The following is a 20,916-nucleotide window of genomic DNA, read 5'->3' as shown; positions in this document are numbered from 1 at the left end:
TAGAATGTGGGGTAAAGGACCCTTCCTCAAAGTTATTCTCTATAAATGAGCAACATGGTGCCTTCCTAGTGATGGAGTCAAATTTATGTCTGATGTTTATAATCTCCAGTATCAAAATGACTTATTTATTAAATATTTTAGATATTGATGGAGATTAAAAAACATCTTTGAACAATAACCACTTTTGTTGTACTTGTAGAACTGGAGAATCTATGACACTCCAAAGCAGGTGTGTTGGCTCATGGACGTTTAAATGAACAAATGCTACGGGAAACAGGTGAACCTTATCTCATTACTCATGAGGTACCATCATCCTTGAGGCAAGAATTGAGTAAGGTCGGAGGTGGGTGAGAGCCAGGGAGGAGTAACAGGGAGTTTATGTACTATGATATTATTTCAAAAATTAAAGAAGGGGTGCCTAAAGGGCTCAATTGGTTAAATGTCTGACTTTTGATTTTGGCTCAGTTTCCAGAGTTCAAGACTTGAGGAGTCTGGCTCTGTAGCTGGCTGGGCAGCTCACTTGGAATTCTCCCTCTCTCTCCGCACCCCCCCCCCCCTCGCTCGCACACTCTCTGTCTCTCTCAAAATAAATAAATAAACTTAAAAAAAACCTAAAAATAAAGAAAAGTGATTTTGTTATTTTGATAACAAAATAACAGCAGCTGTGTCTCAAAATGCCTCGGTTCTATCATCTTTATCAAAATGCCCTGCTTTAGAAATGGATAAACTCTTTTAGTGAGTTTAGTCGTACGAAAAGAACCTTAAGGTTACAAATAATGAAGAAAATGATTAATTGAGAAAAGATCAGGCTAATCACTTAGCAGTTCAATCTTAATAATGATCATTTAAGTAAAATAGAACAATGACACTGAAAGGATGCTTTTGTCATTGTCCCCACTCTCCCCACTGGCCACAAAAAAGTAATTTCAGAGACTCTGACTTCTTGGAATGACAGGAGAGCCCTCTGGCAGAATCTGGAGGACTTCTCACCAGCTACAATGGTGCCCACCCCTTCCTGAAGGAACAGAAACGAAGCAAAACAGTAGCAAAGCCCAGAAGAGAGTACAGTTAGTTCTTTAACATTTTAGTCTGGTGATCTAAGAGTATATTCACTGTACAGCTGCTAAGCTAAGTCGTGGTCTGCTTTTTATGGTCTTAGAATTTGTGTCTTTGCTGCCAGTTCAGTTCAATAGATTTTTGAGTATTGCCTCAACTCTGTAATTTTAATTTTCATTGTATATAAAACATCCAGTGGTGCTTTCCTATAATTCCTATGACTTAAGAAGGCAGAACATTTGTGATGGAAAGCACCATGCCTGAGAACCAGAGGAACTTTGTTGAAATGGGCTATGCCATTAACTAGCTGTGTGACCTCGGGAAAGTCATTTATCTCAGCTCTCAGATTCTCATTTTTAAAGTGAAAGGGCAGGAAGTTGGTTTATATGATGTCTAAGATCTCCAGTGCTTAAAAAAATAGTTAAAGGCAACATTTGTACTTTCATTCCAAGCAGAATCATGTAGCCATTGCTAAAAAGGTTGAGAAACGGATTCATGTGTATTATGCATTGTATCGTCCAAACCCTTTCAAAAAGATGTAGTGGAAATGATGCTCTCCCATATGATTAATAATGACTACATGTGCAGATTGCTGAACATACCTGCAGAAATAATTTCCTTTCTCCAGAAATGTAGTTTGGTTGTTTTATTTTATTTAGTTTTTATTTATTTATTTTTTTCATCTGGTTGTTTTAAAGAAGAATTAGGCACTTACTCCATGGTAAACTTTATACTGCTCATTCAGGGGTGGATTCCTTAAGTGCTGCCGGTAGATTCCTCATGATTTCCCAGGTTTCCCACAGCTCCTGCTCTACCAACAAATAGAGCCAACTGGGTGGCTCCTCCCCATTCTCTATCAACCACGTGACTCCTGGCTGTTACTCTCTGCGCTTGCCAGATTGCGCTTCCCCTACTAAAGCTTCCCCTTTTTTCAAGGCTCAGCTCCTGTGCCACTTCCTCCAGGAAGCTCAATTTCTTCTTTCTTTAAACTTCCACAGCAGGGCGTGTTATCGCCTCCTTTTACACAGTCATGCCCCTTGATCTGTGGTTTCGCTCTCTGCAGGTTCAGTTGCCAGTGGTCAATTGAGATCCTGAAGCAGATGATCCCTCCTGACGAATCATCAGATGGTCAGTAGTTGCCTAACTGAAGTCATGAAGCCTGCGTCATTCACCTAGCTTCATCTCATGGCATAGGTGTTTTATCAGCCCGCTTCAGCAAAAGAAGGGTGCATATAGTACCATAAGATATTGAGAGAGAGCATATTCACAGAATTTTATGATAGTATGCTGTTATAATTGTCTGATTTTATTATTAGTTATGGTTAATCTCTTACTGTGCCTAATGTAAATTAAACTTTATCATAGTGTGTGTAGGAAAAAACATAGTATATATAGGGTTTAGTACCATCTGTGGTTTTAGGCACCCACTGAGAGTCTGCAGACAAGGGGAAACTTCCACATTCATTCCTACCTTGTACTGCCTTCATTTACAAACATGCTTTATCTCCTTCACTAGATGGTAAACTCCTTAGGAGCACCACCCCTTATCCTTATCAAGTCTAAAAGGCGTAGCCTGATGTCTTTTATAAAGCAAAACCTTCACACATTTATGGAATACTTTTGGCCCTCCCTAGTGGTTGGTATCACTATTCCTTTGCCCTGCTGCCTTTTTGATGGATCTATTTGTTTCTATTTTTAGGATGCTGGTTGATATCATCTCTTTGGCTAAATTATATATTAGTTGGATTTTTCACTGCAACTTCAGTATCACAGTTTTGCAAGAGATGAGGAGAATTTCTCCTACCACAGGCCTGATTTCCTTTTAGTAAGATTAGGTGATATATTTTATTGTAAAGAGGACGACACAGCACTTTATCTGAGAATGGAATGGGTCATGAGTTAAGCAATAGTCTTTGAGCCCCATTACCTCCTTTCCTTGAAAAATGCTGTAAACAAAGCCAAACATTCATTGTCTTCTTTCGATTTCCCTCAAGAGCATTTTGGGATTTGGGTGGTACCACCATTCGTTTTAAGTGTGAAAGCAGATTTATGTGTCATTCAATGAGGCCTTCTTTTCTTTCTTTTTGGACCCTGGAATATCTCAGCTTTGTGTAGATAGAGACCGACTGGCAGCTGATAGACCTTCACTTGAAGGGGTAGTAGCAGCAGCAATGAATGTGTGCAGGAACATTCTGGTAAGTCCTCTGGGGAGTCGGATGCTTTGGGGAGTAGGGTTTGCCAAAGGCTTCTGTACATCTTTCACATTCGTAAACTTACAGACAGATGAAAATGTTTTTCAGGTGGTTTTTGGATTTGTACCTACAGAGAGGGTTTCAATGCATCCCAAATCACCTAGCCCCTTGTTAGACAAAGGCCACACACACCTAGATTCCATCATGAAGAATTTTGTCATGCAAACCTTTGAGGGTGTGTGGCTGGTGCCAGAGAAGGCACATCAGAGCAACTCACAGGCCTTCTTCAAATTTCCTCTGGTTCCTTAATATGTGTTTATCCAAATCTACTGCTTAAGTCTGCAGCGATAAAAGGTCTCTCAGTCTCCCCATTATTCTGTGTTTCCCTAGTTAAGTTGTGATTAACATCTTTTTCTAAAAACCCCATGCAGAGAGAATCTTTTTAGGTTGAGAAGATAGTGGTTTCAACGGATTGTGCTTATCTAGTAATAAAAGTTTTTATTTTATTTTTTAATCAGTCACTATGAATTGGGAGGTAAGATTGGGTTTGGAGGGTTTTTGTTTCTTACAGTTTCCCTCTTTATGGTTAAATACGTTAAACACATTCTGATTTTCAAGAAGCTGCCTGGCCACGGCCAGTTTTTTGGTGAGGGAGGGGGGACCCCCAAAAGAGCCACACATCATCTTTCTTTTCTTTTAACTTTTCTACTAAAAACCTGTTTTGAGAGGGAAATGGAGCGTGCTAGGCTAATGACAGCTCTCCCTTCCCTTATTTTTTCCCTGTCGGAGCAGTGTGCTCCAATCAGCTCCTTGATGTGCGGGACGTGGGCAATGCTGCATTAAAACATGAAAAACACATAAACAGCACCCCTCACTCCCGCCCCAAGCGCGGAGGGGATAAGATGGAACTAGACTAAATGTATTAGCAAACAGACTAATTCATTTTCAAAGATTTGGTTTCTGGGCCTGCAGACAACCCACTTCGCCGGGAGACTAAGTGCGTCCCGTTAAGAAAAGTGCTTGGCTAGGCAAAGATTGTCTTGGGGATCCTCCCAGGCGGGTCTGCCAGGAGGATAGGCACGCGGGACCCGGTTTCCATTCTTGGGGGGAGGAAGCCGGCAACCCACGGTGAACTCCGAAGACAGCTGATTATCAGATTCCAGCCCAAGCTAAATGTTCCCTAAATCCCACCCCGCGCCTTCACAATTTGGTTACAAAAATTCTTCTCCATTGCAACCCCTCTTTGAGCAGAGGCTGGGTGCTACTGCTTGGGCAGAAGGCCGCGATTCCGGCGGAGGTATCCGCGGGGCGTGCCGAACTCGCCGACACCCAGGGCTGCAGAGGCAAGAAGGGCGCCGCGAGGCTGCGGCGGCGACATAGCTGCGAGCTGCGGAGTCCCCGGTGGCGCCCCCCGCCAGAGATAAGCCGCCCGGCGCGTCCCTCCCTCTTTCGCGGCTGAATGAATGATTAGTCAAACGGCACCTCCCCGCCCCTGTGCGCCAGAGGTTGGAAGGGAGGAGTCTTGGAGCGACTGTTCTTTTTTAAGGGCGAAAAGCGTTCGCCTCTGTGCTTTTATTAATCGACCTTGCCTGTCGTTTCAACTTCTGTCCTCCCTAATGTCACCACGAGCAGACACTTAAGCACTGAACACTGATGTCGGAGGTGCCTCGCCCCTGTGTCCGCTCAGCCCGGCAGTCCACTGCCGCGCCCCCGCCAGAGGGAAGCAAAGCCAGGAGTGAAAAGTTGCTGGGCCCCTCCTGCGCCCCGTTTGTCGCTCCTTCCCAAAGCTGGGGCACCTGGGAGACAGCAGGGTGGTGAGGCGCCCCTATCGCCCCATTTTCTGCTCTCTCATAAGGTTGGGGCACCCGGGCGTGAGCAGAAGCGGTGTGGCATTCCCCGTTTAGGGAGGGTTTCCCCGGGAAAGGGAGGAGGCACCGAGCGCGCCGGGCCGTGGAGACACGCCTGCCCGGCTCGGATCCGCGACCCGGGGCCGGCGGCCTCCCTGGAGGGGCTGGGGAGCGGGCTGGACGCCCGGCTGAGACGTGTCCGGGGCGCGGGGTTCCTGCACCCGGGCGCCCCCGGCGGGTTCCGGGAAGCGGCCGGTGCGCCCCCGTCTTGGGCGCGGGAGCGTGCGCGCGCGCCGGCCGGCCGGAAAGCCGGCGGGGCCGGCGGGAGGTGGGGAGTACAGGAGTGGAAGACGCGGCTGCGGCGGCAGCGCCCGGGGCAGTAGCTGCAGCCCTGGCGGCGGCGGCGGCGGCGGAGCGGTGGTGCGCAGCCGGCAGCGCAGCCTCTCCTCTCGGCCTATCTCCGGCTGCTCCGCCGTCCCCTCCTCCCGGCCCCATCTCTGGCGTAGGGGGGCCGACGACTAAGCCACTGTGAGCAACTCCCTAAAAAAAAAAAAAAAAAAAAAAAAAAAAAACCGCATTGGAGGAGCCTGGCCGCAGGACCCCTCCTCCCTGGCGCCCCTCACCCCTCGCTTCCCCCCCCCCCCCCGAACCCCCCCTCCCGGGCGCCCGCCTCCCTCCTTCGCGGACTGTCTCCCGACTCGCCGGCTGAGAGCCCTTTTTGACTGCGAGCGGCGGTAGCGGAGCAGAGGCGGCGGCGCGGGACCTGCAGTCGCCCGGGATTCCCTCCAGGTGACGATGCTCTGGTTCTCCGGCGTCAGGGCTCTGGCTGAGCGTCCCTGCCGGCGCTCGCCCGGGATTACCTGCTGCGTCTTGCTGCTGCTCAATTGCTCGGGGGTCCCCATGTCTCTGGCTTCCTCCTTCTTGACAGGTAGGGGAGGGGGCGGGAGGGACCGGCCCTCCCGGACGCAGGCTTGGTACCTGGGAGCCGAGGCACTGTCTCGCCCGGGAGACCGGAGGGTGGGGAGCGAGCACCTTGGCGCCTGCCACTCGCTGGCCGGTGGGGATGAAGCGAAGCCCGCCGTGTTAAGGGGTGGGAAGGCAGTGAGTAGGTTAAGGGGTGGAGGACTGAGAAGCTGTTAACATCAAGAGAAATTCTATTGGAATTTGAGAAATTTCTTTATTTTTATTGTTTTCCTCAACCCTTGTTTTGATCCCTTCCCTTCATGTACGTATCAAGGAAAAACATTTGCGCCGTTTTCCACATACCCTTCTTTCTCACTCTACAAGGTTCCGACATAGCTTCTGTGTAAGGAGTGCTTTTGAAAACACTGGCACTCCAGACTTTGAATTTAAAGAAACTGTCATATTTTAAAAGGGTAATATCAGCAGGATATAATAATGATATGCTTTCAGGCAGGTGAAGACCTCAGCTACTATTCTGAAGGACATACTTTACTGACACCTGGTGCAGAAAAGAAAATATTGAGTCCGTTTCTAAGAGAGGAGGAAAGAAGATTGTTTCAAAAAGTGATTTAAACTCAAGATTATATGAGGCAGATTCATAGAAAGGCCTGTTCATTGCCACAGTCCTGAATTTTGTTCTGCCTTAATGTCCACTTTGAAAAATTTTTTTTTCTTATATGGGGATATGTGTTTAGTTGAAATACCTTCATCAAGGAGGAGGAGTATTAAAGAGTCAGTGAAATACTTGGATTTGTACTTAAGTCATCTGAGAGCAGAAAATCTGTTTATATATGACAGGCTTTTTTTTTAAACCTCAAATAAAATTATTTAAAATAATTATTTCTGGGGGGATTTGGTTTTGTTGAGTTTGATAATTTAAAACTCATTAGAGATTTCTGAATCTGGGTAGTTGCTTCAAAAAGGATTAGTGTAAAAATTTTAATGTTTGCAATAATGCCATTCAGTGAGATTGAATTTTCCCCTTCACTTCAGGTTCTGTTGCGAAATGTGAAAATGAAGGTGAAGTCCTCCAGATCCCATTCATCACAGACAACCCTTGTATAATGTGTGTCTGCTTGGTAAGTATGGAGATCAGGTAATGTGAAGCCCATCGCTCCATTAGACAAGGTGAATCCATTAAATGTAATAATATAACCAGATCTTAAAAATGGTTTTTAGTCATTACAAAACTGCACATAGCTGGCAAATTGAATTCAGTTGAATTTCTTTGGGATTCTTATTTTTGACATCATCCTTATAGAAATAAAATTAAGATGGGCTTTGTGAGGCATCGTCTCAGTGATAAAATTACCGTTGGCACTGTCTGTTCCCGGAATGGCTGTTGCCACCAAAACATAGGTGCCACCACACTTTCTGCCTTGATTCTGTCGTCTTAGTGGGAAGATGAGATAACGTTTAAGTGTAAAAGTCGGGGATAAGATATCCCTGACAAGGGGAAAGAGAGGTGACAGTCACAGAGAACAAACATGAGGATGAGGTGTAATCTTGGATTTCTCTGCCTGTGATACCCTAAGATCTCCAGAACAGTCGTTATATTTCTGATCTGGGAGCATGAGTCAGAAAGGACATTCTATCCTTAACAGAGAATGACACTTGGCTGTCAGCTGCTTCGTTAACACTGGCAGTGGCTAATAGACTAAAAAAAAAAATTTGTTTCCATTTATTTTGGTTTAATACTTAATGATAAGATCTAATGAGTAACCACATGGGGGAGATTAAGTTATATGAACACGAATTTCTGAGATGAAATGTAGACTCACAAAGAGCAACATATTTGCTGGACAGTGTTTTACATGCCAATCACTTTTGGCAAAACTTGGTTAAGAACTACACATCACAAAACCCTGTTGGAAACACATTAAGGCAGTCAAATGCAAAGCCCAAAAGTGATAGATGACTGCTAGTTAACAGATCAACATGCTGTATGGAACCGTAGAAGGGATTCTTCTCAATTTAGGTGAAAGCCAAGCCATCTGGGTTTAAACTACCCAAACTTTCTCATGACAAGGGATGAGGTCAATGTTGCAAAATGATAAATGAGTGAAGGTGAATGTCTGTATCAAATGATTATCAGGTTCTGAAGACTAAGGGAATCAACAGAAACAGAGGTAAAAATACATTACATTTGCTGAGATGGTAAATGTTGTTACCTTAATAAAAGAGAGCCAGGAAAGGGGCTCTTTAGATTTTACCAGTTGCCATGTCAGTTAGTGATCCTTCACTAAATGACCTGTTGAAATTTTGCATTTAAATTTTGTCTCCATTGTATATTTACAAATGTAGTGGGGGGTGGAGGGTGGGTTGGGGGAGTGATAACCTTCCCTTTTCACTGATCTTATCTGTATAAAATGAGTAAATTATTTTATCTTAATCTCTTAAGATTTTAGGGGACATTACTGAATAACATTTAAATGTGCTCGGAGCTCCACATGTGAAAATAGTGTTTCTCTCTTTGGCAGTGTTACTACTTATAAAGTTTAAATATACAGTTTGCAAACTGTTCCCGAATAACATTATGAAAAATTCTACACAGAGCAATCCCCCTTTTCAGTATTCTCGTTAGGGTGGAAAATAGTGCTTTTCTTTGAGAGCACAGCCTTACTGAAAATAAGAGAGTTGTTAGAATCCTGCTGTTTTGAAGCTAAAAGAATGAATCAGAAGAGAAAAGAAGCCTCAGTTGGGATTCAAGTGGGAATGATTATTTATTCTAAAAAGTATTGATTAAGCTCCGAAGGATAGCAAGTTCATTTATATCTTCAACATTTGAAGGTATCTGCCTTGAGTGAGAGCTGTTAGATATCCTTTTATAAACACGTGAAGTCCTAACTCGGGCAATCACATTCACTTGTTATTCCTAAGATGTCTTGAGCTCCTTCAGGAACTGAAAGGTTCAGTGATACATTCTCCCGACCTTTGCAGAGGTTTAGGATTATGGGACCCAAGCTGTCATAGTCGGTGCTTCCAAACATTTGTAATGACTTGATAAAATTGAGAAGGAATAGATGGATGGCCACTTCTCTATTTGTGTATGTTCTTGTAAGTTTCTGAGGGATCTACTGCAGTCCTTGGATTTCAAAGCACCCCAGACTGCAGTGAGGCTGGTTGGCATTGTATACTTAGGTTGGAAGGTAGCCATTTTTAGCAGATAGATAATATCAGTAACAGCAACATTTACGAAACACTTTATTTGCTGGCACTTACCTAAGCCCGCATTATTTAATTTAGCCATCACAAAAGTCCTTTGAGACCTTTTACTACCCCCATTTTACAGGCAACGAAACTGAGGCTAAAGAGTCTTGTAGCTTGTGAAGTTCATATTGTAGTAGATAGAGCTGGAATTCGCTCTCGGTTTCATCTGCCTCTAGGGCACCTACCTATAATCAAGTGGAACAGGCTATTTGCTTAATTAAAGGTGTGAAAAAGCAAGGAAAAAATACGAAGATTGTTGAATCATTTTACTTCTCGGTGCTGCTTGAGTTATTTTGTTTTTTTCTTTTGAGTCTTTTTGGAGTTCAGTTAGCTAACATTTGTTAATCACATTATATGAAAGGAAAATCTCGTTATGATTTCAGCTGACCTGCAGGGAGCTTTAGTTGTGAGCCGGTTTTATGTATGTACATTAAGAGGGTATGTAATAGTCAAAACTGTACTTTGGATAAAGAAAATAGTCATATTTAGTTTGTGTTGGTCCAGCCTTTTGGCAGAAAGGTACCTAAAGCTGAGCACAAGTTCATATCTTATTTCATAACATGTAGAAAAAAAAAAAAGGCTAACCTCAACGTATGCTTAAAAAAGACGTAAAATGTTACAGTTGGGAGGAAATAGGTGGCATGAAGTCCTGTATGTAATTACAGTGTAAAAGCCTGAAAAACCCCACAAAATCAACTTGGCCTGATTTAAACCTTTAAGCTCCGAAATGTTTTAAAGTGGAATGAGCTCATTTCTGTGGGAATTTTGAGGATGACAGCGGGCACGGTGGCCACGGCAAGCAGAACTGAATAATCGTATTCTCATTTATCCTCGTCTGCTTCGGCCCAGCATCTTGCCAGAATCCGCTGTGATCCAAGAATAACCTGTCTGTTACTGGTGATGGATATAGTTTTAAAGTGTAGGAGTCAGAAAAGCTTCAGTTCATCTATTCAAGGGGAAGGTGAAAGTTGGACCACTGTCATGAAATTGAGGGAATCCGGTAGGCAGTTTAGATCAAAGATGCCAGTGCTCCATTGTTTAGTCAGAAAGCAAAGCGTGGCTTTCCTCCACCTTAAAAAACGGGCTTTTATGGGGCTGAGGAAGGAAGGCTCAGACTCACTGCTGTTTTGTATGATTTTTTTCCCCCTGCTTGCTGGAATTTTTTTTTTTTCCCCCAGAATGCCTAGGAAAACACGTTGGTGCCTTTCCTGAAGTACAGCTGATAAGAGCCAGCCATGCTCAGATAATGAATCTAAAACAATTCTCTGGATCTTTTGGGCATCGCCACGTCCACCAAGTGTGACTTAGAGGTGGCACTCCTACTTCTTGTCCCTTTTCCACCTAAGTGTCACATAGAAGGAAATGGCACCAGCCAATGAGTTCGGCCCAGTCCTGGAAACCTGAGAAAACTTTGGAGGCCGGGACTCAGAAAACCAGAAGTCAGTCAGAGCTTAGTTTGGCATACATTTTGTTCAGCAAAAAACATTATTCTGAGGTTTAAATTTCCTCTTTTAAATCCGGAGGTGCAATGTAGAAATGGACCCTCTGCTCATAAAAAGCAACGTGAAATTTGGTGTTACAAGAAGCGGGCTCCACCTGTCTTAGAGTCAACCAAGTGGTGAGAACAGGCGAGACTTTGTCTGCTGTCTTCTACCTTTTAATCAAAAAAGTTCTCTGTCACCAAAGAAGTAGCTACCAGCATCTTCGGTTCTCTGGGATGCCTTATCTCCATAACATCCTCATGTTTTTTTTTTATTGTTGAAATTAACTGGCTAGAGAAGAGATATCTATTATCTGAGCAAGTGTTAGGCACATGTTGAGCGTGAGAGAGATAATGTTACATCAGGATTTCATTGTGTGTGTGTGTGTGTGTGTGTGTGTGAGAGAGAGAGAGACAGAGAGAACTGGGGGTGGGGAGAAAGAGAGAAAGGAAATATGAAGTAGTCCAGATGTGTTCAGAGAGATACTGCCCTTAGTATATGCACATATACATAGATTTGCATAAGTTTTTGAAAATTGTTTCGTATCACATTTATCACAGGTGTTTCGATCACTAAGGAAGTGGTCAGGATTTGTTTGTTTGTTTTCTGTTTAGAAGGTGTTGTGATCAATTGCCTTTCCATAGAACAATGTATTCAATAGAACAGTTTTAAGGGAAGTAACTTATTTCTAGCATTGTGCTAGCAAGTTCACCAGTACTACTTCTGAAGCAATTATTTCTACCCATGCTTTACTGAGGCTAAGAGAGGCAGAGCAAATGTCCTGAGGTTACATAGTTACTAAGAGTCAGAACTGGGATGTGAAGCCAGTTTCGTCTCCACTAAACCAATTTGCTCTTACTACTTTTTTACTTTTTCTTTGTTTACTATTTAAAGACATCTTTAAGTACTTCTAAGAGCTTCAAAGAGTTATTTCAACCTCTGTGAAGCTGACATAGGCTCTCTTCAGGGGTGGTTCAAGTGATTTTGGTCTGGAATTTGGAAGACCCTTTCAAAGGAAGACCTGCAATGCAGTGAGCTTTTTTGTCTGGCATTGCATCATATTTTGGCAAAGAGCTTTGAATCTGGCATCAGATGGGCCTGGGTTCAAATCTAGGATCTGTCTCTAACTGGTGGTGAACCTGGGAAGGCTATCTTACATTTCCAAGGCTTGGTTTCCTTATCTGGAGAGTGGGATGAATGTTAATACCAAGCTCAGAGATCTGCTGTGAGAATCAAGTGAACAACAGCATTTAAGGCTTAGCCCTGGGTTTGGCATCGAGCGAGCTCTCTAGAATGATTCATTGTTGTTGTTGTTGATGATGACGTTATTGTTTAAATTTTTATTTCCTCACATGGAGTAGGATGCAAAGTTTCATCAGAAAAGGGGGAAAAAAAAAAATAGAAGCAGCATGGGGATAATGATGCCAAGCCCACCCATCGCTATGAATGAACGGGGCTAAGTCAGGAACATTTGTGGGGTTTTCTATCCCTCCAGACTTGGACTGGGCTGATCTAGGCTGCTTCCTTATTGGTCCAGTGGTCTGTGAGCCCTGGTATAAGTTTTCCCCTTGCTCTCCATTAAACACTAAAAAAACTTTCCATGGAAGAGGGGCCTCGTTTTTCTGCAGAGTATTTACATCTCTATGCCTGTGGGGTCACCTTCACTTGTACTTTTATTGGCAGAGGGATAGAGTTGGGACTCAGGAGCGCTGTAATTCTGGAAAAACTGCCTAGTGGTCTGGCAACATGGGGATTTTCCTGGCCCGCCTCGTGGAAGTCTCTCAACCCCGTTCCAGACCTGAGTGGGTTTTTGCCGCCCATTTAGTCGTGTGCTCCCCTACCTCATTCCCATCTAGTCCACATCCCATTTTAAACATGGTCTCTGGTCTTTCAACTGCGCATCAACAGTAAACTGTGTTTTAAGTCTAGGAAATGATGCTGAAGAAGGGGAGCCCTTCTGTAGACTGGGGTACAGCTATGACGAAGGCAGGAGAATCAGACAGAAAAGCCAGGCAAGGCAAAACAATGGAAAAAAAGGTCCGTTCATAAAAAATTTGTTGAACAAATAAAGGATATCACTTTTTCACACCCTCTTCTGTGGCACTTCTGTCCAGCTGATGGTATATTGACTCTTTTGTGATAAAAAGAATACGAATAACACCACCTTTCACAGTACCGGGAGGTCAAGTGTGCTTGTTGAACTTAGTTAAGATCAGCAAATGAGCTGAGTGTGTATTTTAAGACCTCTTGATTCCCAGTTCTAATTCTATAAAACAGTAGTCAAAGCACTAGGGATAGCAGGTTATAATTTCAATAATATTATTCTTTCTTCCTTCTCTCCACACTTCATTCTCCCCTTCCATTTTATTTTATTATTTTTAGCCTTTTCTGTGTTTGAAGCATTGTGTTGGTTGGGCACCTTGGGGAGGCAAAGACCAATAGGACAGACCCTTGCCCACAGTCTAATGGGGGAGAAAGACACATGCATAAATAAGTTCCACAGGAGTGACAGAAAAGCACTATAATAGACGTGAACCCGAGCTGAGGCAGCTGTAATTGAAATCTGACTGGACTATCTGGGACCTCGATGGGTAGAGGAAAGCTTGTTGTGGCAAGGCATTGTTGAAGGAAAGGCACAGAGGAGTGTGTGCCTGGGAATTGTGGAAATGGCAGAGTCCTGAGGGCCTGAAGCTCTGATAGAAGCTGAAGCTAGAAAGCCTGGTGGGAACCAGCCAGGGGAGAACCTTGAGGGCAATAATAAGGAGATTGGTTTCACTCATATAATTGGGGGGGTGGGGGGTAGGATTTCTATATTGGTGCAGCCACATGACACAGTAAGATGTGTTTTTTATAAATGCCTCTAGGAGCTTTTGTGGGGATGTTTCCAGTGTGGCAAGGCTGGAGTTTGGACAGCAGACTCTAGGGATCTGTTGTGGTCAGTCGAGAGCAAGCAGCCTGGAGTAGAAGGGGCAGTGAGAATAGAAGAAGATGTAGGGGTAAACCAATGTCGCTTGTTCTTCTGAATTTCTTTAACCACCTTCCAGTTCTAGAATATGTGGATTAAAAGACTCCAAGCCACGCCCAGCAAGACAGTAATGAAATACAGTGTCATTAAAGTGGCATGAAATGCTATGGTGTCTCTGTAGCAGTCACTTTGCTAATCACTTACTGTCTTGAGAGCAGGGTGCAGTCACCTGAATGGAATAGTGTGCTTCCCAGAGCTTACTTTCAAAATTCCATTTTTGCTCTATCCTGTTGCTTGACCCATTTGGCAAATTACTGCATCTGGTAGATATTACCATGATAGTATGTACTGTCAGTGGTAGCACAAATTTTAGGCAGTAATCAAAATTGGGTAGCTCACCTTAAAAAAAGTGCACCAGTGTGCTGAGACCCCAAGACTTGCAGAGGAAGTTTAGAGCCCATGTTGCTAGCACTTGGCAGTAAAACAGAAGTGGGGGGTGGGGCGAATTAAAGGGAATTTTGAGAGTTCTAGTCAGTGGCATAGACCATGTAGAAGAGAAGAGGTAACTGACATGGGTGCATGTCGTGAGTTTAGACCTGATGAGTTGGCCTGGATATGGATTTTCCAAGTGGAAAAGCCCAGTAGGCTCAGAAGAGAAATCCGGACCAGAGAACAGCAATTTGGTACCTGTCTACATTGAAATACACTTCAAAACTTTGGTAATAAATTATTTGTCTACGCCGAGCTTTCCATAAAGGGGCCTACAAGAGTAATTAGAAGAAGGGTTGTATTTAAGAGAAGGGTAGACAAGGGATTCAAGAGTGCTGATGCATAGGGGCACTTGTACCCCAATGTTTATAGCAGCACTTTCAACAATAGCCAAATTATGGAAAGAGCCTAAACGCCCATCAACTGATGAATGATAAAGAAATTGTGGTTTATGTACACAATGGAATACTACGTGGCAATGAGAAAGAATGAAATCTGGCCTTTGTAGCAACGTCAATGGAACTGGAGAGTGTGATGCTAAGTGAAATAAGTCATACAGAGAAAGACAGATACCATATGTGTTCACTCTTATGTGGATCCTGAGAAACTTAACAGAAGACTGTTAAGACTTAACAGGGGGAAGGGAAGGAAAAAAAAAAAAAAGGTTAGAGAGGGAGGGAGCCAAAACATAAGAGACTCTTAAAAACTGAGAACAAACTGAGGGTTGATGGGGAGTGGGAGGGAGGGGAGGATGGGTAATGGGCACTGAGGAGGGCACCTGTTGGGATGAGCACTGGGTGTTGTATGGAAACCAATTTGACAGTAAATTTCATATTAAAAAAAAAAATAAGAGAAGGGTAGAGAAGTGTAGAAACCCATGGCAGAGACTGAGTAGTTATAGAAGAAGGAGCAGAACCAGCAAAGTGCAGGCCAAGGCAGAAGAGGTTTGAAGAACAGAAAGACCAGGGGTATTAAATTTTGCAATGTTAGTCTGAAGATTCTAGGAGAATATCGAAGAAGGACCTTTCTCATCATTTTATCGAACTATTTGAAACAGTCAGTGATGGTGCGCACCTCTCTGGTACCTGTTGCACATTTCACATGGAATCGAATTCATCATAGATGGAATTTGGTGGAACCCCATTTGATAGAAATCCAAAGCTAAGATTGCTGTAGCGATTCTGAAAATTTACTGCAAAAATCACAAATTTTCCAAACTTTGATTTGGAAAGATCTTAGCAAAAGTGTTAAATGCCACAAGAAATTTTAAAAGGTACCAAAACAAAACTAATTTCGTGGATAAAAGTAATATACTTTTCCAAACATCTTTGGAATGTTTCTATAGTTAAGGGCAAAATGGACAAGACCACACTGAGGCTTTTTTTTCCTTTTTTTTTTAATGAATAAGAGCAACAATATAAAAGAGCCTGGCTAATATAAAATCTTACCATTATGAACTTTCAAGTTTGCTCTATTAAACTGTTAATGGTGCTTTAAAAATATTACGATATAATTTAATCCCTAAGCTAGGTCTTCAGGAAAAATATTTTCTTTCTTCACTAAATTTTCAATATCTGCTTTGTCATTGAAGTATAGCTGTGGAGTGGCGGCCCTGGTGTCTGAAATCCCGGGTTCGAGTCTCACAGGGGCCACCTGGTAGCTGTGCATCACTAAACAGGTGACTTGTACTCTCTGAGCCTCAGTCGTGAGTTCTGGGCAAATCGCAATGGTCTGTGTACCCAGCAGCTTCATCTCTAAAGAGGAATAATAATGCAGGCCCGAATCTGTTGACTGGAGCCATTATCTGAGGTGATACCTGTGGGTTAGACGTACTGATGTTTGTGAAAGGCCTTTGCATAACAGTATGAATGGAATTATTAAGGGTAAGAACCTGAATAGAAGAAAGTGAAGTGTGTGCCATAAACCAGCTTTTAGCAGATGATTTAATGCGTATATTTTTTAAGGAACAATAGTGTAGGGATTCCTAAGTCTACTCCTACTGTTGGCTTGTGAGACTTTGTGTGAGTTGCCCAATTTTCTGTGTCTCTTTGTGTTCATCATAGGGCCTTGGTCAGAACTGTGGGCTAAAACATGTAAAGTTCTTAAAACAGGGTTTGGAATATGGTAAGCACCTCCAAAATGATACTGCCACTATCTAAGTGCTGTGCAATCACTCCCTCTGCAGTGCTTTTAAGAAGCGATTAAGTGGACTGTTTTTATTTCATTTTTTTAGTTTTTAATCTTAATTTATTTTGAAAGAGAGAGAGAGGGAGAGGGAGAGAGAGAATCTTAAGCAGGCCCCATGCCCGGCGCAGGGCCTGAAGACGCGAGGCTCCATCTCCCAACTGTGAGATCATGACCTGAGCTGAAATAAATCAAAAGTTGGACGCTCACCCAGCTGAGCACCCCAGGTGCCCCTTTATTTAAATTTTTGTCTACACTTATGTAATATGTTTACTGTGAATGTCAGGTAGACAGTGGAACTTCAATAGAGGTGACTGCTATCTTTTCTGATAAAAGATGGAAAATGCTGGTTGTATTTGGGGCTTAGGAAGACGAGTTGCTTCTCTGTTTTTCATCTTCAAAAGTTCACCTCCTTGATTGGTGCCCATCTACAGACAACTAATCACAATGTGGCCTTCACGGCGAGGCCTAGTTGTCCTTTTTCGGCACTTGCCGTTGAGTCAGGAGGTGGCAGGTGGGAGGCAAAAATGTAAACTTAATTACTGAGTGGACCCTCTGAGCCTGGCACTCCTGAGTCCCCTCCAATTGAGACTGTGACTCTGACCAAGCACAGTCACTCATGCATGCCCGTGGTGGGGGGGCCTCATCCTTTACAGGCTAATCCCAGATTCACTGATATGACTGGATTTGACACGTGGGCCCTACAAATCCACGCAGCTTTGTAGTTTGCAGCCAGTGGTCCCATCAACGCCGTGGACCATGCGTGTTGTCTTCTCTTCAACAGCATGCTCTGTGTTGTAGTGCGGTTACCTGGGTGAATTTATGTCTTAGGAGATGAAGTCTGCAAGTCTAAGAACCTTGTCCAGTCATCTCTGCAAGCCCCATAGCTTCAGCGAGAGGTCCGCAACCTTGGGACTTAAGTAGGAGTCAGGCTGGAGTTTCCTGTTTATAGTTTGGGTTGTTAACACTTGGGCTAGTTCCCCCCCACCCCCAAGAATGGAACTCCAAGTTCCAGAACATGATTCTCCCAGAGAGTTTGTCACAGAAGGTCAGCCCTCTCTATAAAAGACATCCTAAATAATCATTACAAAAACACACTTTTCCCTTTGAAAGAATGTACTCATTTGAAAATTTAGAGTCCTATAGACATTAAGACCTGCTTTTCTTTGTGACAAAAGGAACATTCTCTCTTATAGAAATATCCTGCTGTCAAAGGCTGCAATGTGTGTGACAATACAGGAGGTGTGAGAGGGAAGGATCTGGGATTATCTCACTCCTGCTCTCAAAAGTCACAATGAAAAATGCTTCCCCCATCCTTGTAGCTGCTGGTCTGGGTCATTTCCTCCCCTTTTAGTGAGGCTGGAGCTCCGAAACCCTGACACAAGCCCTAATGTTTATATTAGGTTTTGGATGTTAGCTCCCTTGGCTTCTGGGAGCTGACTCTGTTGAAAATTATGTTTTTCTTTTAAGGACAAAGGCCTTATTGTACGTACATGTTGTGTAGTGTAATGAGGTTTTTTTTTTTTTTCCTTTTTTAAATGTTAGGTAATGGGTGGTACTAACCCAGATCTGCCAAATGAGAAGTTCAAAGGTAGGTCTGTAACCTGAATGGCAGTTAGAAGGTTTCACGAAGGTAACTTAACAAGAGAAAATGAGGGGGTGGGACAAGTGACATCTTCACTGACCAGAGTGTGTGCCCCAAACGCCCCCCTTTGATGGAATAACCATAAAATCACTCTGGGAAAGGACCTGCAGCCTGAGTGATGGTACCCCAGAGACACTTCAAAGAGAATGATAGAGATAATAATAAAAATAATAGAGATAACAGCCATTCCATTTGACTTAAAAAAACAGGCATTTCCCAAATAACTCTTGTATTTTTGGTCAGCTAAATGGATTTTGGCTAGATGGTTCCTCATGGCTGCCTAGGCCATCAGGCCTAGGCTGAGCGTCTTATTTTTCAAGCCTGTGCGGTGGGCCTTTTTGGTTGTGTTGCTTGGTCCTTTTCATCTGGGGGTGACCTCAGGAAACTATTCCGAGAGAGCCTGGGCCTGGACCACAAAAAAAAAAGGCATGAAAACCAGAAGGGCCAAAGCTGTTCTTGTATTTCTTTGGGCCTCGGTGAGAGGCATTTTTGGCATCTTTATCTTAATTCTTTTCCTCTTTCTCTGTAAACATCGCTTTTTTTTTTTTAAACCTATCTTTCCTAGGTTCCTCTTTGAGAAATCTGTGGACCCCAGCAATGGCATTAAGATTCCTTTAACCCCTCACTGCTTTCTTTTTAGCAAAGTAATGATATCTGCATTCTTTTTCATATTTATTCTTAGAGCTTCTTACTGGAAAAAAACGGAGTGGTGGGGGCGGGGGGGGAATTCCTTTTCTATTTCATTTTCTCCTTAAGCAGAACTATTTGAGGGGAGATATGACAGTTGCTCCCTCTTGGGTCAGATGCACCTGCATTGTGTCTGTGGTCTGTGGTGCTTGAAGCTTCTGCCTCTGGGAAAGCCTTGCTGTGCCGAATTTGACTGCTTCATTTCATCCCTTTACCTTTCAGAAATTCACAAATCCTAGAGGCCCTCACAGCCTGCTGGCTGTCTCCTGCCTTGTGGATTTATAGTATAAAAGCAGTAGCATCAAGACATCTCACATAGCAGTGTTTCTTGGTCTCGGTGGGGATACTATTTTCCTGAATGAGAGGACGTGAAAGATTAATCAGATATTCTTCCACTCGAGAGCGGCCTCATACCTGTGTTTATGCTCCTTGGGGGGAATGGGGGCTGTTGGAATTGCAATTGCGATGTGGTGATTTCCTGTTTTCAAGCACATGTGAAACGGTGGTTCCGTGCCCAGTGGGACCCACCAGAGGTTGGCTCACAGTCCCATTAGCACATAGGTGAGCACTGGGATGGAAATTCCTTTTCCCCTAAGAGGGAATTTGGGGAAGAGCTGAATGGCTGGGATGGGGGCAAGAATGTGCCATTTTTTCCCAGTCTTATTAGTCCAGGGGTGGTTTCTGTTGGAGGAAGTAGCCCTTCTTCCTCCTTCCTGGGATGTGCTGGGAATGTATACACCAGAGAGCAGTGGCTTCCTTTTTGTTGTGAATGCTTGTGTGTGTACATGTAGGGGAATAGTTGGGATTTATTAAAAAAAAAAAAATATATATATATATATATGTATGTATGTGTGTATACATATATATGTGTGTGTGTATATACATACATATATATATATATTTGTTTTATATAAAGCATACACTGGACAAGGGCAAAGAGAAACTTGCTTAAAGTAATTTACACACTATTTGGTCAAGTTACAGACATACAGGGTTCTCAGATTTTGGTGTTTGATTGAAGCATATGAAAATTTTGATCCTTGGTGTTGACCTTCAGAAACAGCAATTTTTGTGGTTCAACGTAATATATACTGTGAACATCTTAAGGCTTTTTCACTGGAGATAGTTACCCTGACAAGTTATTGCAATGTATCTTAATAACGCAGCCTTTAAATTAAGGGTGAATTTATACTGGGTTCATAAACTAAACATAAAATGTGATGGTATAGTGAAACTAACACCTCTCAATCTCTGAACCCCCAGCTCTGAATTAATGGCTCTTGTGTACATCCTCAGACCCCTTCTGATGGTGGTAGGGGTAGAAAGAGAAGCAGTATTCATTTACCTTAGTACCAGTGAGAGGGAATACATGGTATTCTCTGAAGGAGGAAAATGATTGATGGTCATTAAACTCAGCACATATTTATTGAGCATTTATGTTAATAATGGCCTGAGGCACTATGAGATTGGAAAAACACTTTTTAAAAAAAATGAACAAAAAATTAAATTATGTTCCAGATGGTTTTGAAGTTAGATGTCTTATATTGCTCTGGAGTTCTTTGAAAATTGATGAACTTCTGCTAGCCATGGGTATTAACTCTTGGTTGGAATATTTGATTAATCAGAACAAATTATTATTCCTTGACTGTGGTAGGTTATACACACACACACACACACACACACACACACACACACATAATATGTATGTATGTATTTAGTATAATATTTGGATAATGGATCTAGTTTGCAGACTACTTTCTATTACTAGAGTCTAAAAGAGAGGTGTGAATGTGGGATTGAACCCATGGTCATGTGCAGGTGGGCGAGGCCCTTCAAGTGGAGTTTGGGGCACTGGTGACAAGGAACAGACGATTGTATTTCCCATGGCTAGTGGCCTTTCCCTCTTCCTGCCCCCCCCCCCCCCACTTCCACACGGCTACTGGTCTTATCTCACACTGACAAGTCAGTGGTAAGGATTTTGCCTTTGGCTCTCAGTTTGTAATATGCATAAGAACCACGAGGAAGCTTGTTGAAAATGCAGACTCAGAGATCCTCCAGAGATTCTGAGGGTCTGGTGGGGACCAGAGAGTCTCTATTTTTAATAAACTCTTCCAGTGACTCTATGCAAGGGCCAATTTTTGAAAAACTCTTCCCAGCTGAGGTTAACGGAAAGGGAAGGATGTATAAATATAAACAT

At 43.1% G+C, this 20,916-nt stretch overlaps 1 protein-coding gene across 3 annotated transcripts in view; it reads left to right on the top strand.

Moving 5' to 3' along the window:
- The first annotated feature begins 5,643 nt into the window (after window positions 1-5,643).
- BMPER (BMP binding endothelial regulator) overlaps window positions 5,644-20,916 on the top strand; it is a 254,725-nt gene continuing 239,452 nt past the window's right edge. For 2 of the 3 annotated variants that reach the window (XM_058724624.1, XM_058724621.1), the window contains exons 1-2: window positions 5,644-6,023; window positions 7,052-7,137. In XM_058724624.1, coding sequence (XP_058580607.1) covers window positions 5,891-6,023; window positions 7,052-7,137 — 219 coding nt within the window. In that variant the 5' untranslated portion in view covers window positions 5,644-5,890. The remainder of the gene's footprint in view (window positions 6,024-7,051; window positions 7,138-20,916) is intronic. The other variant, XM_058724623.1, reaches the window with a different exon arrangement.

Source organism: Neofelis nebulosa, chromosome 4 (genome assembly GCF_028018385.1).
Source record: "Neofelis nebulosa isolate mNeoNeb1 chromosome 4, mNeoNeb1.pri, whole genome shotgun sequence".
NCBI classification, from domain to species: Eukaryota; Metazoa; Chordata; class Mammalia; order Carnivora; family Felidae; genus Neofelis; species Neofelis nebulosa.
This window is presented reverse-complemented; position numbering and strand designations above follow the sequence as displayed.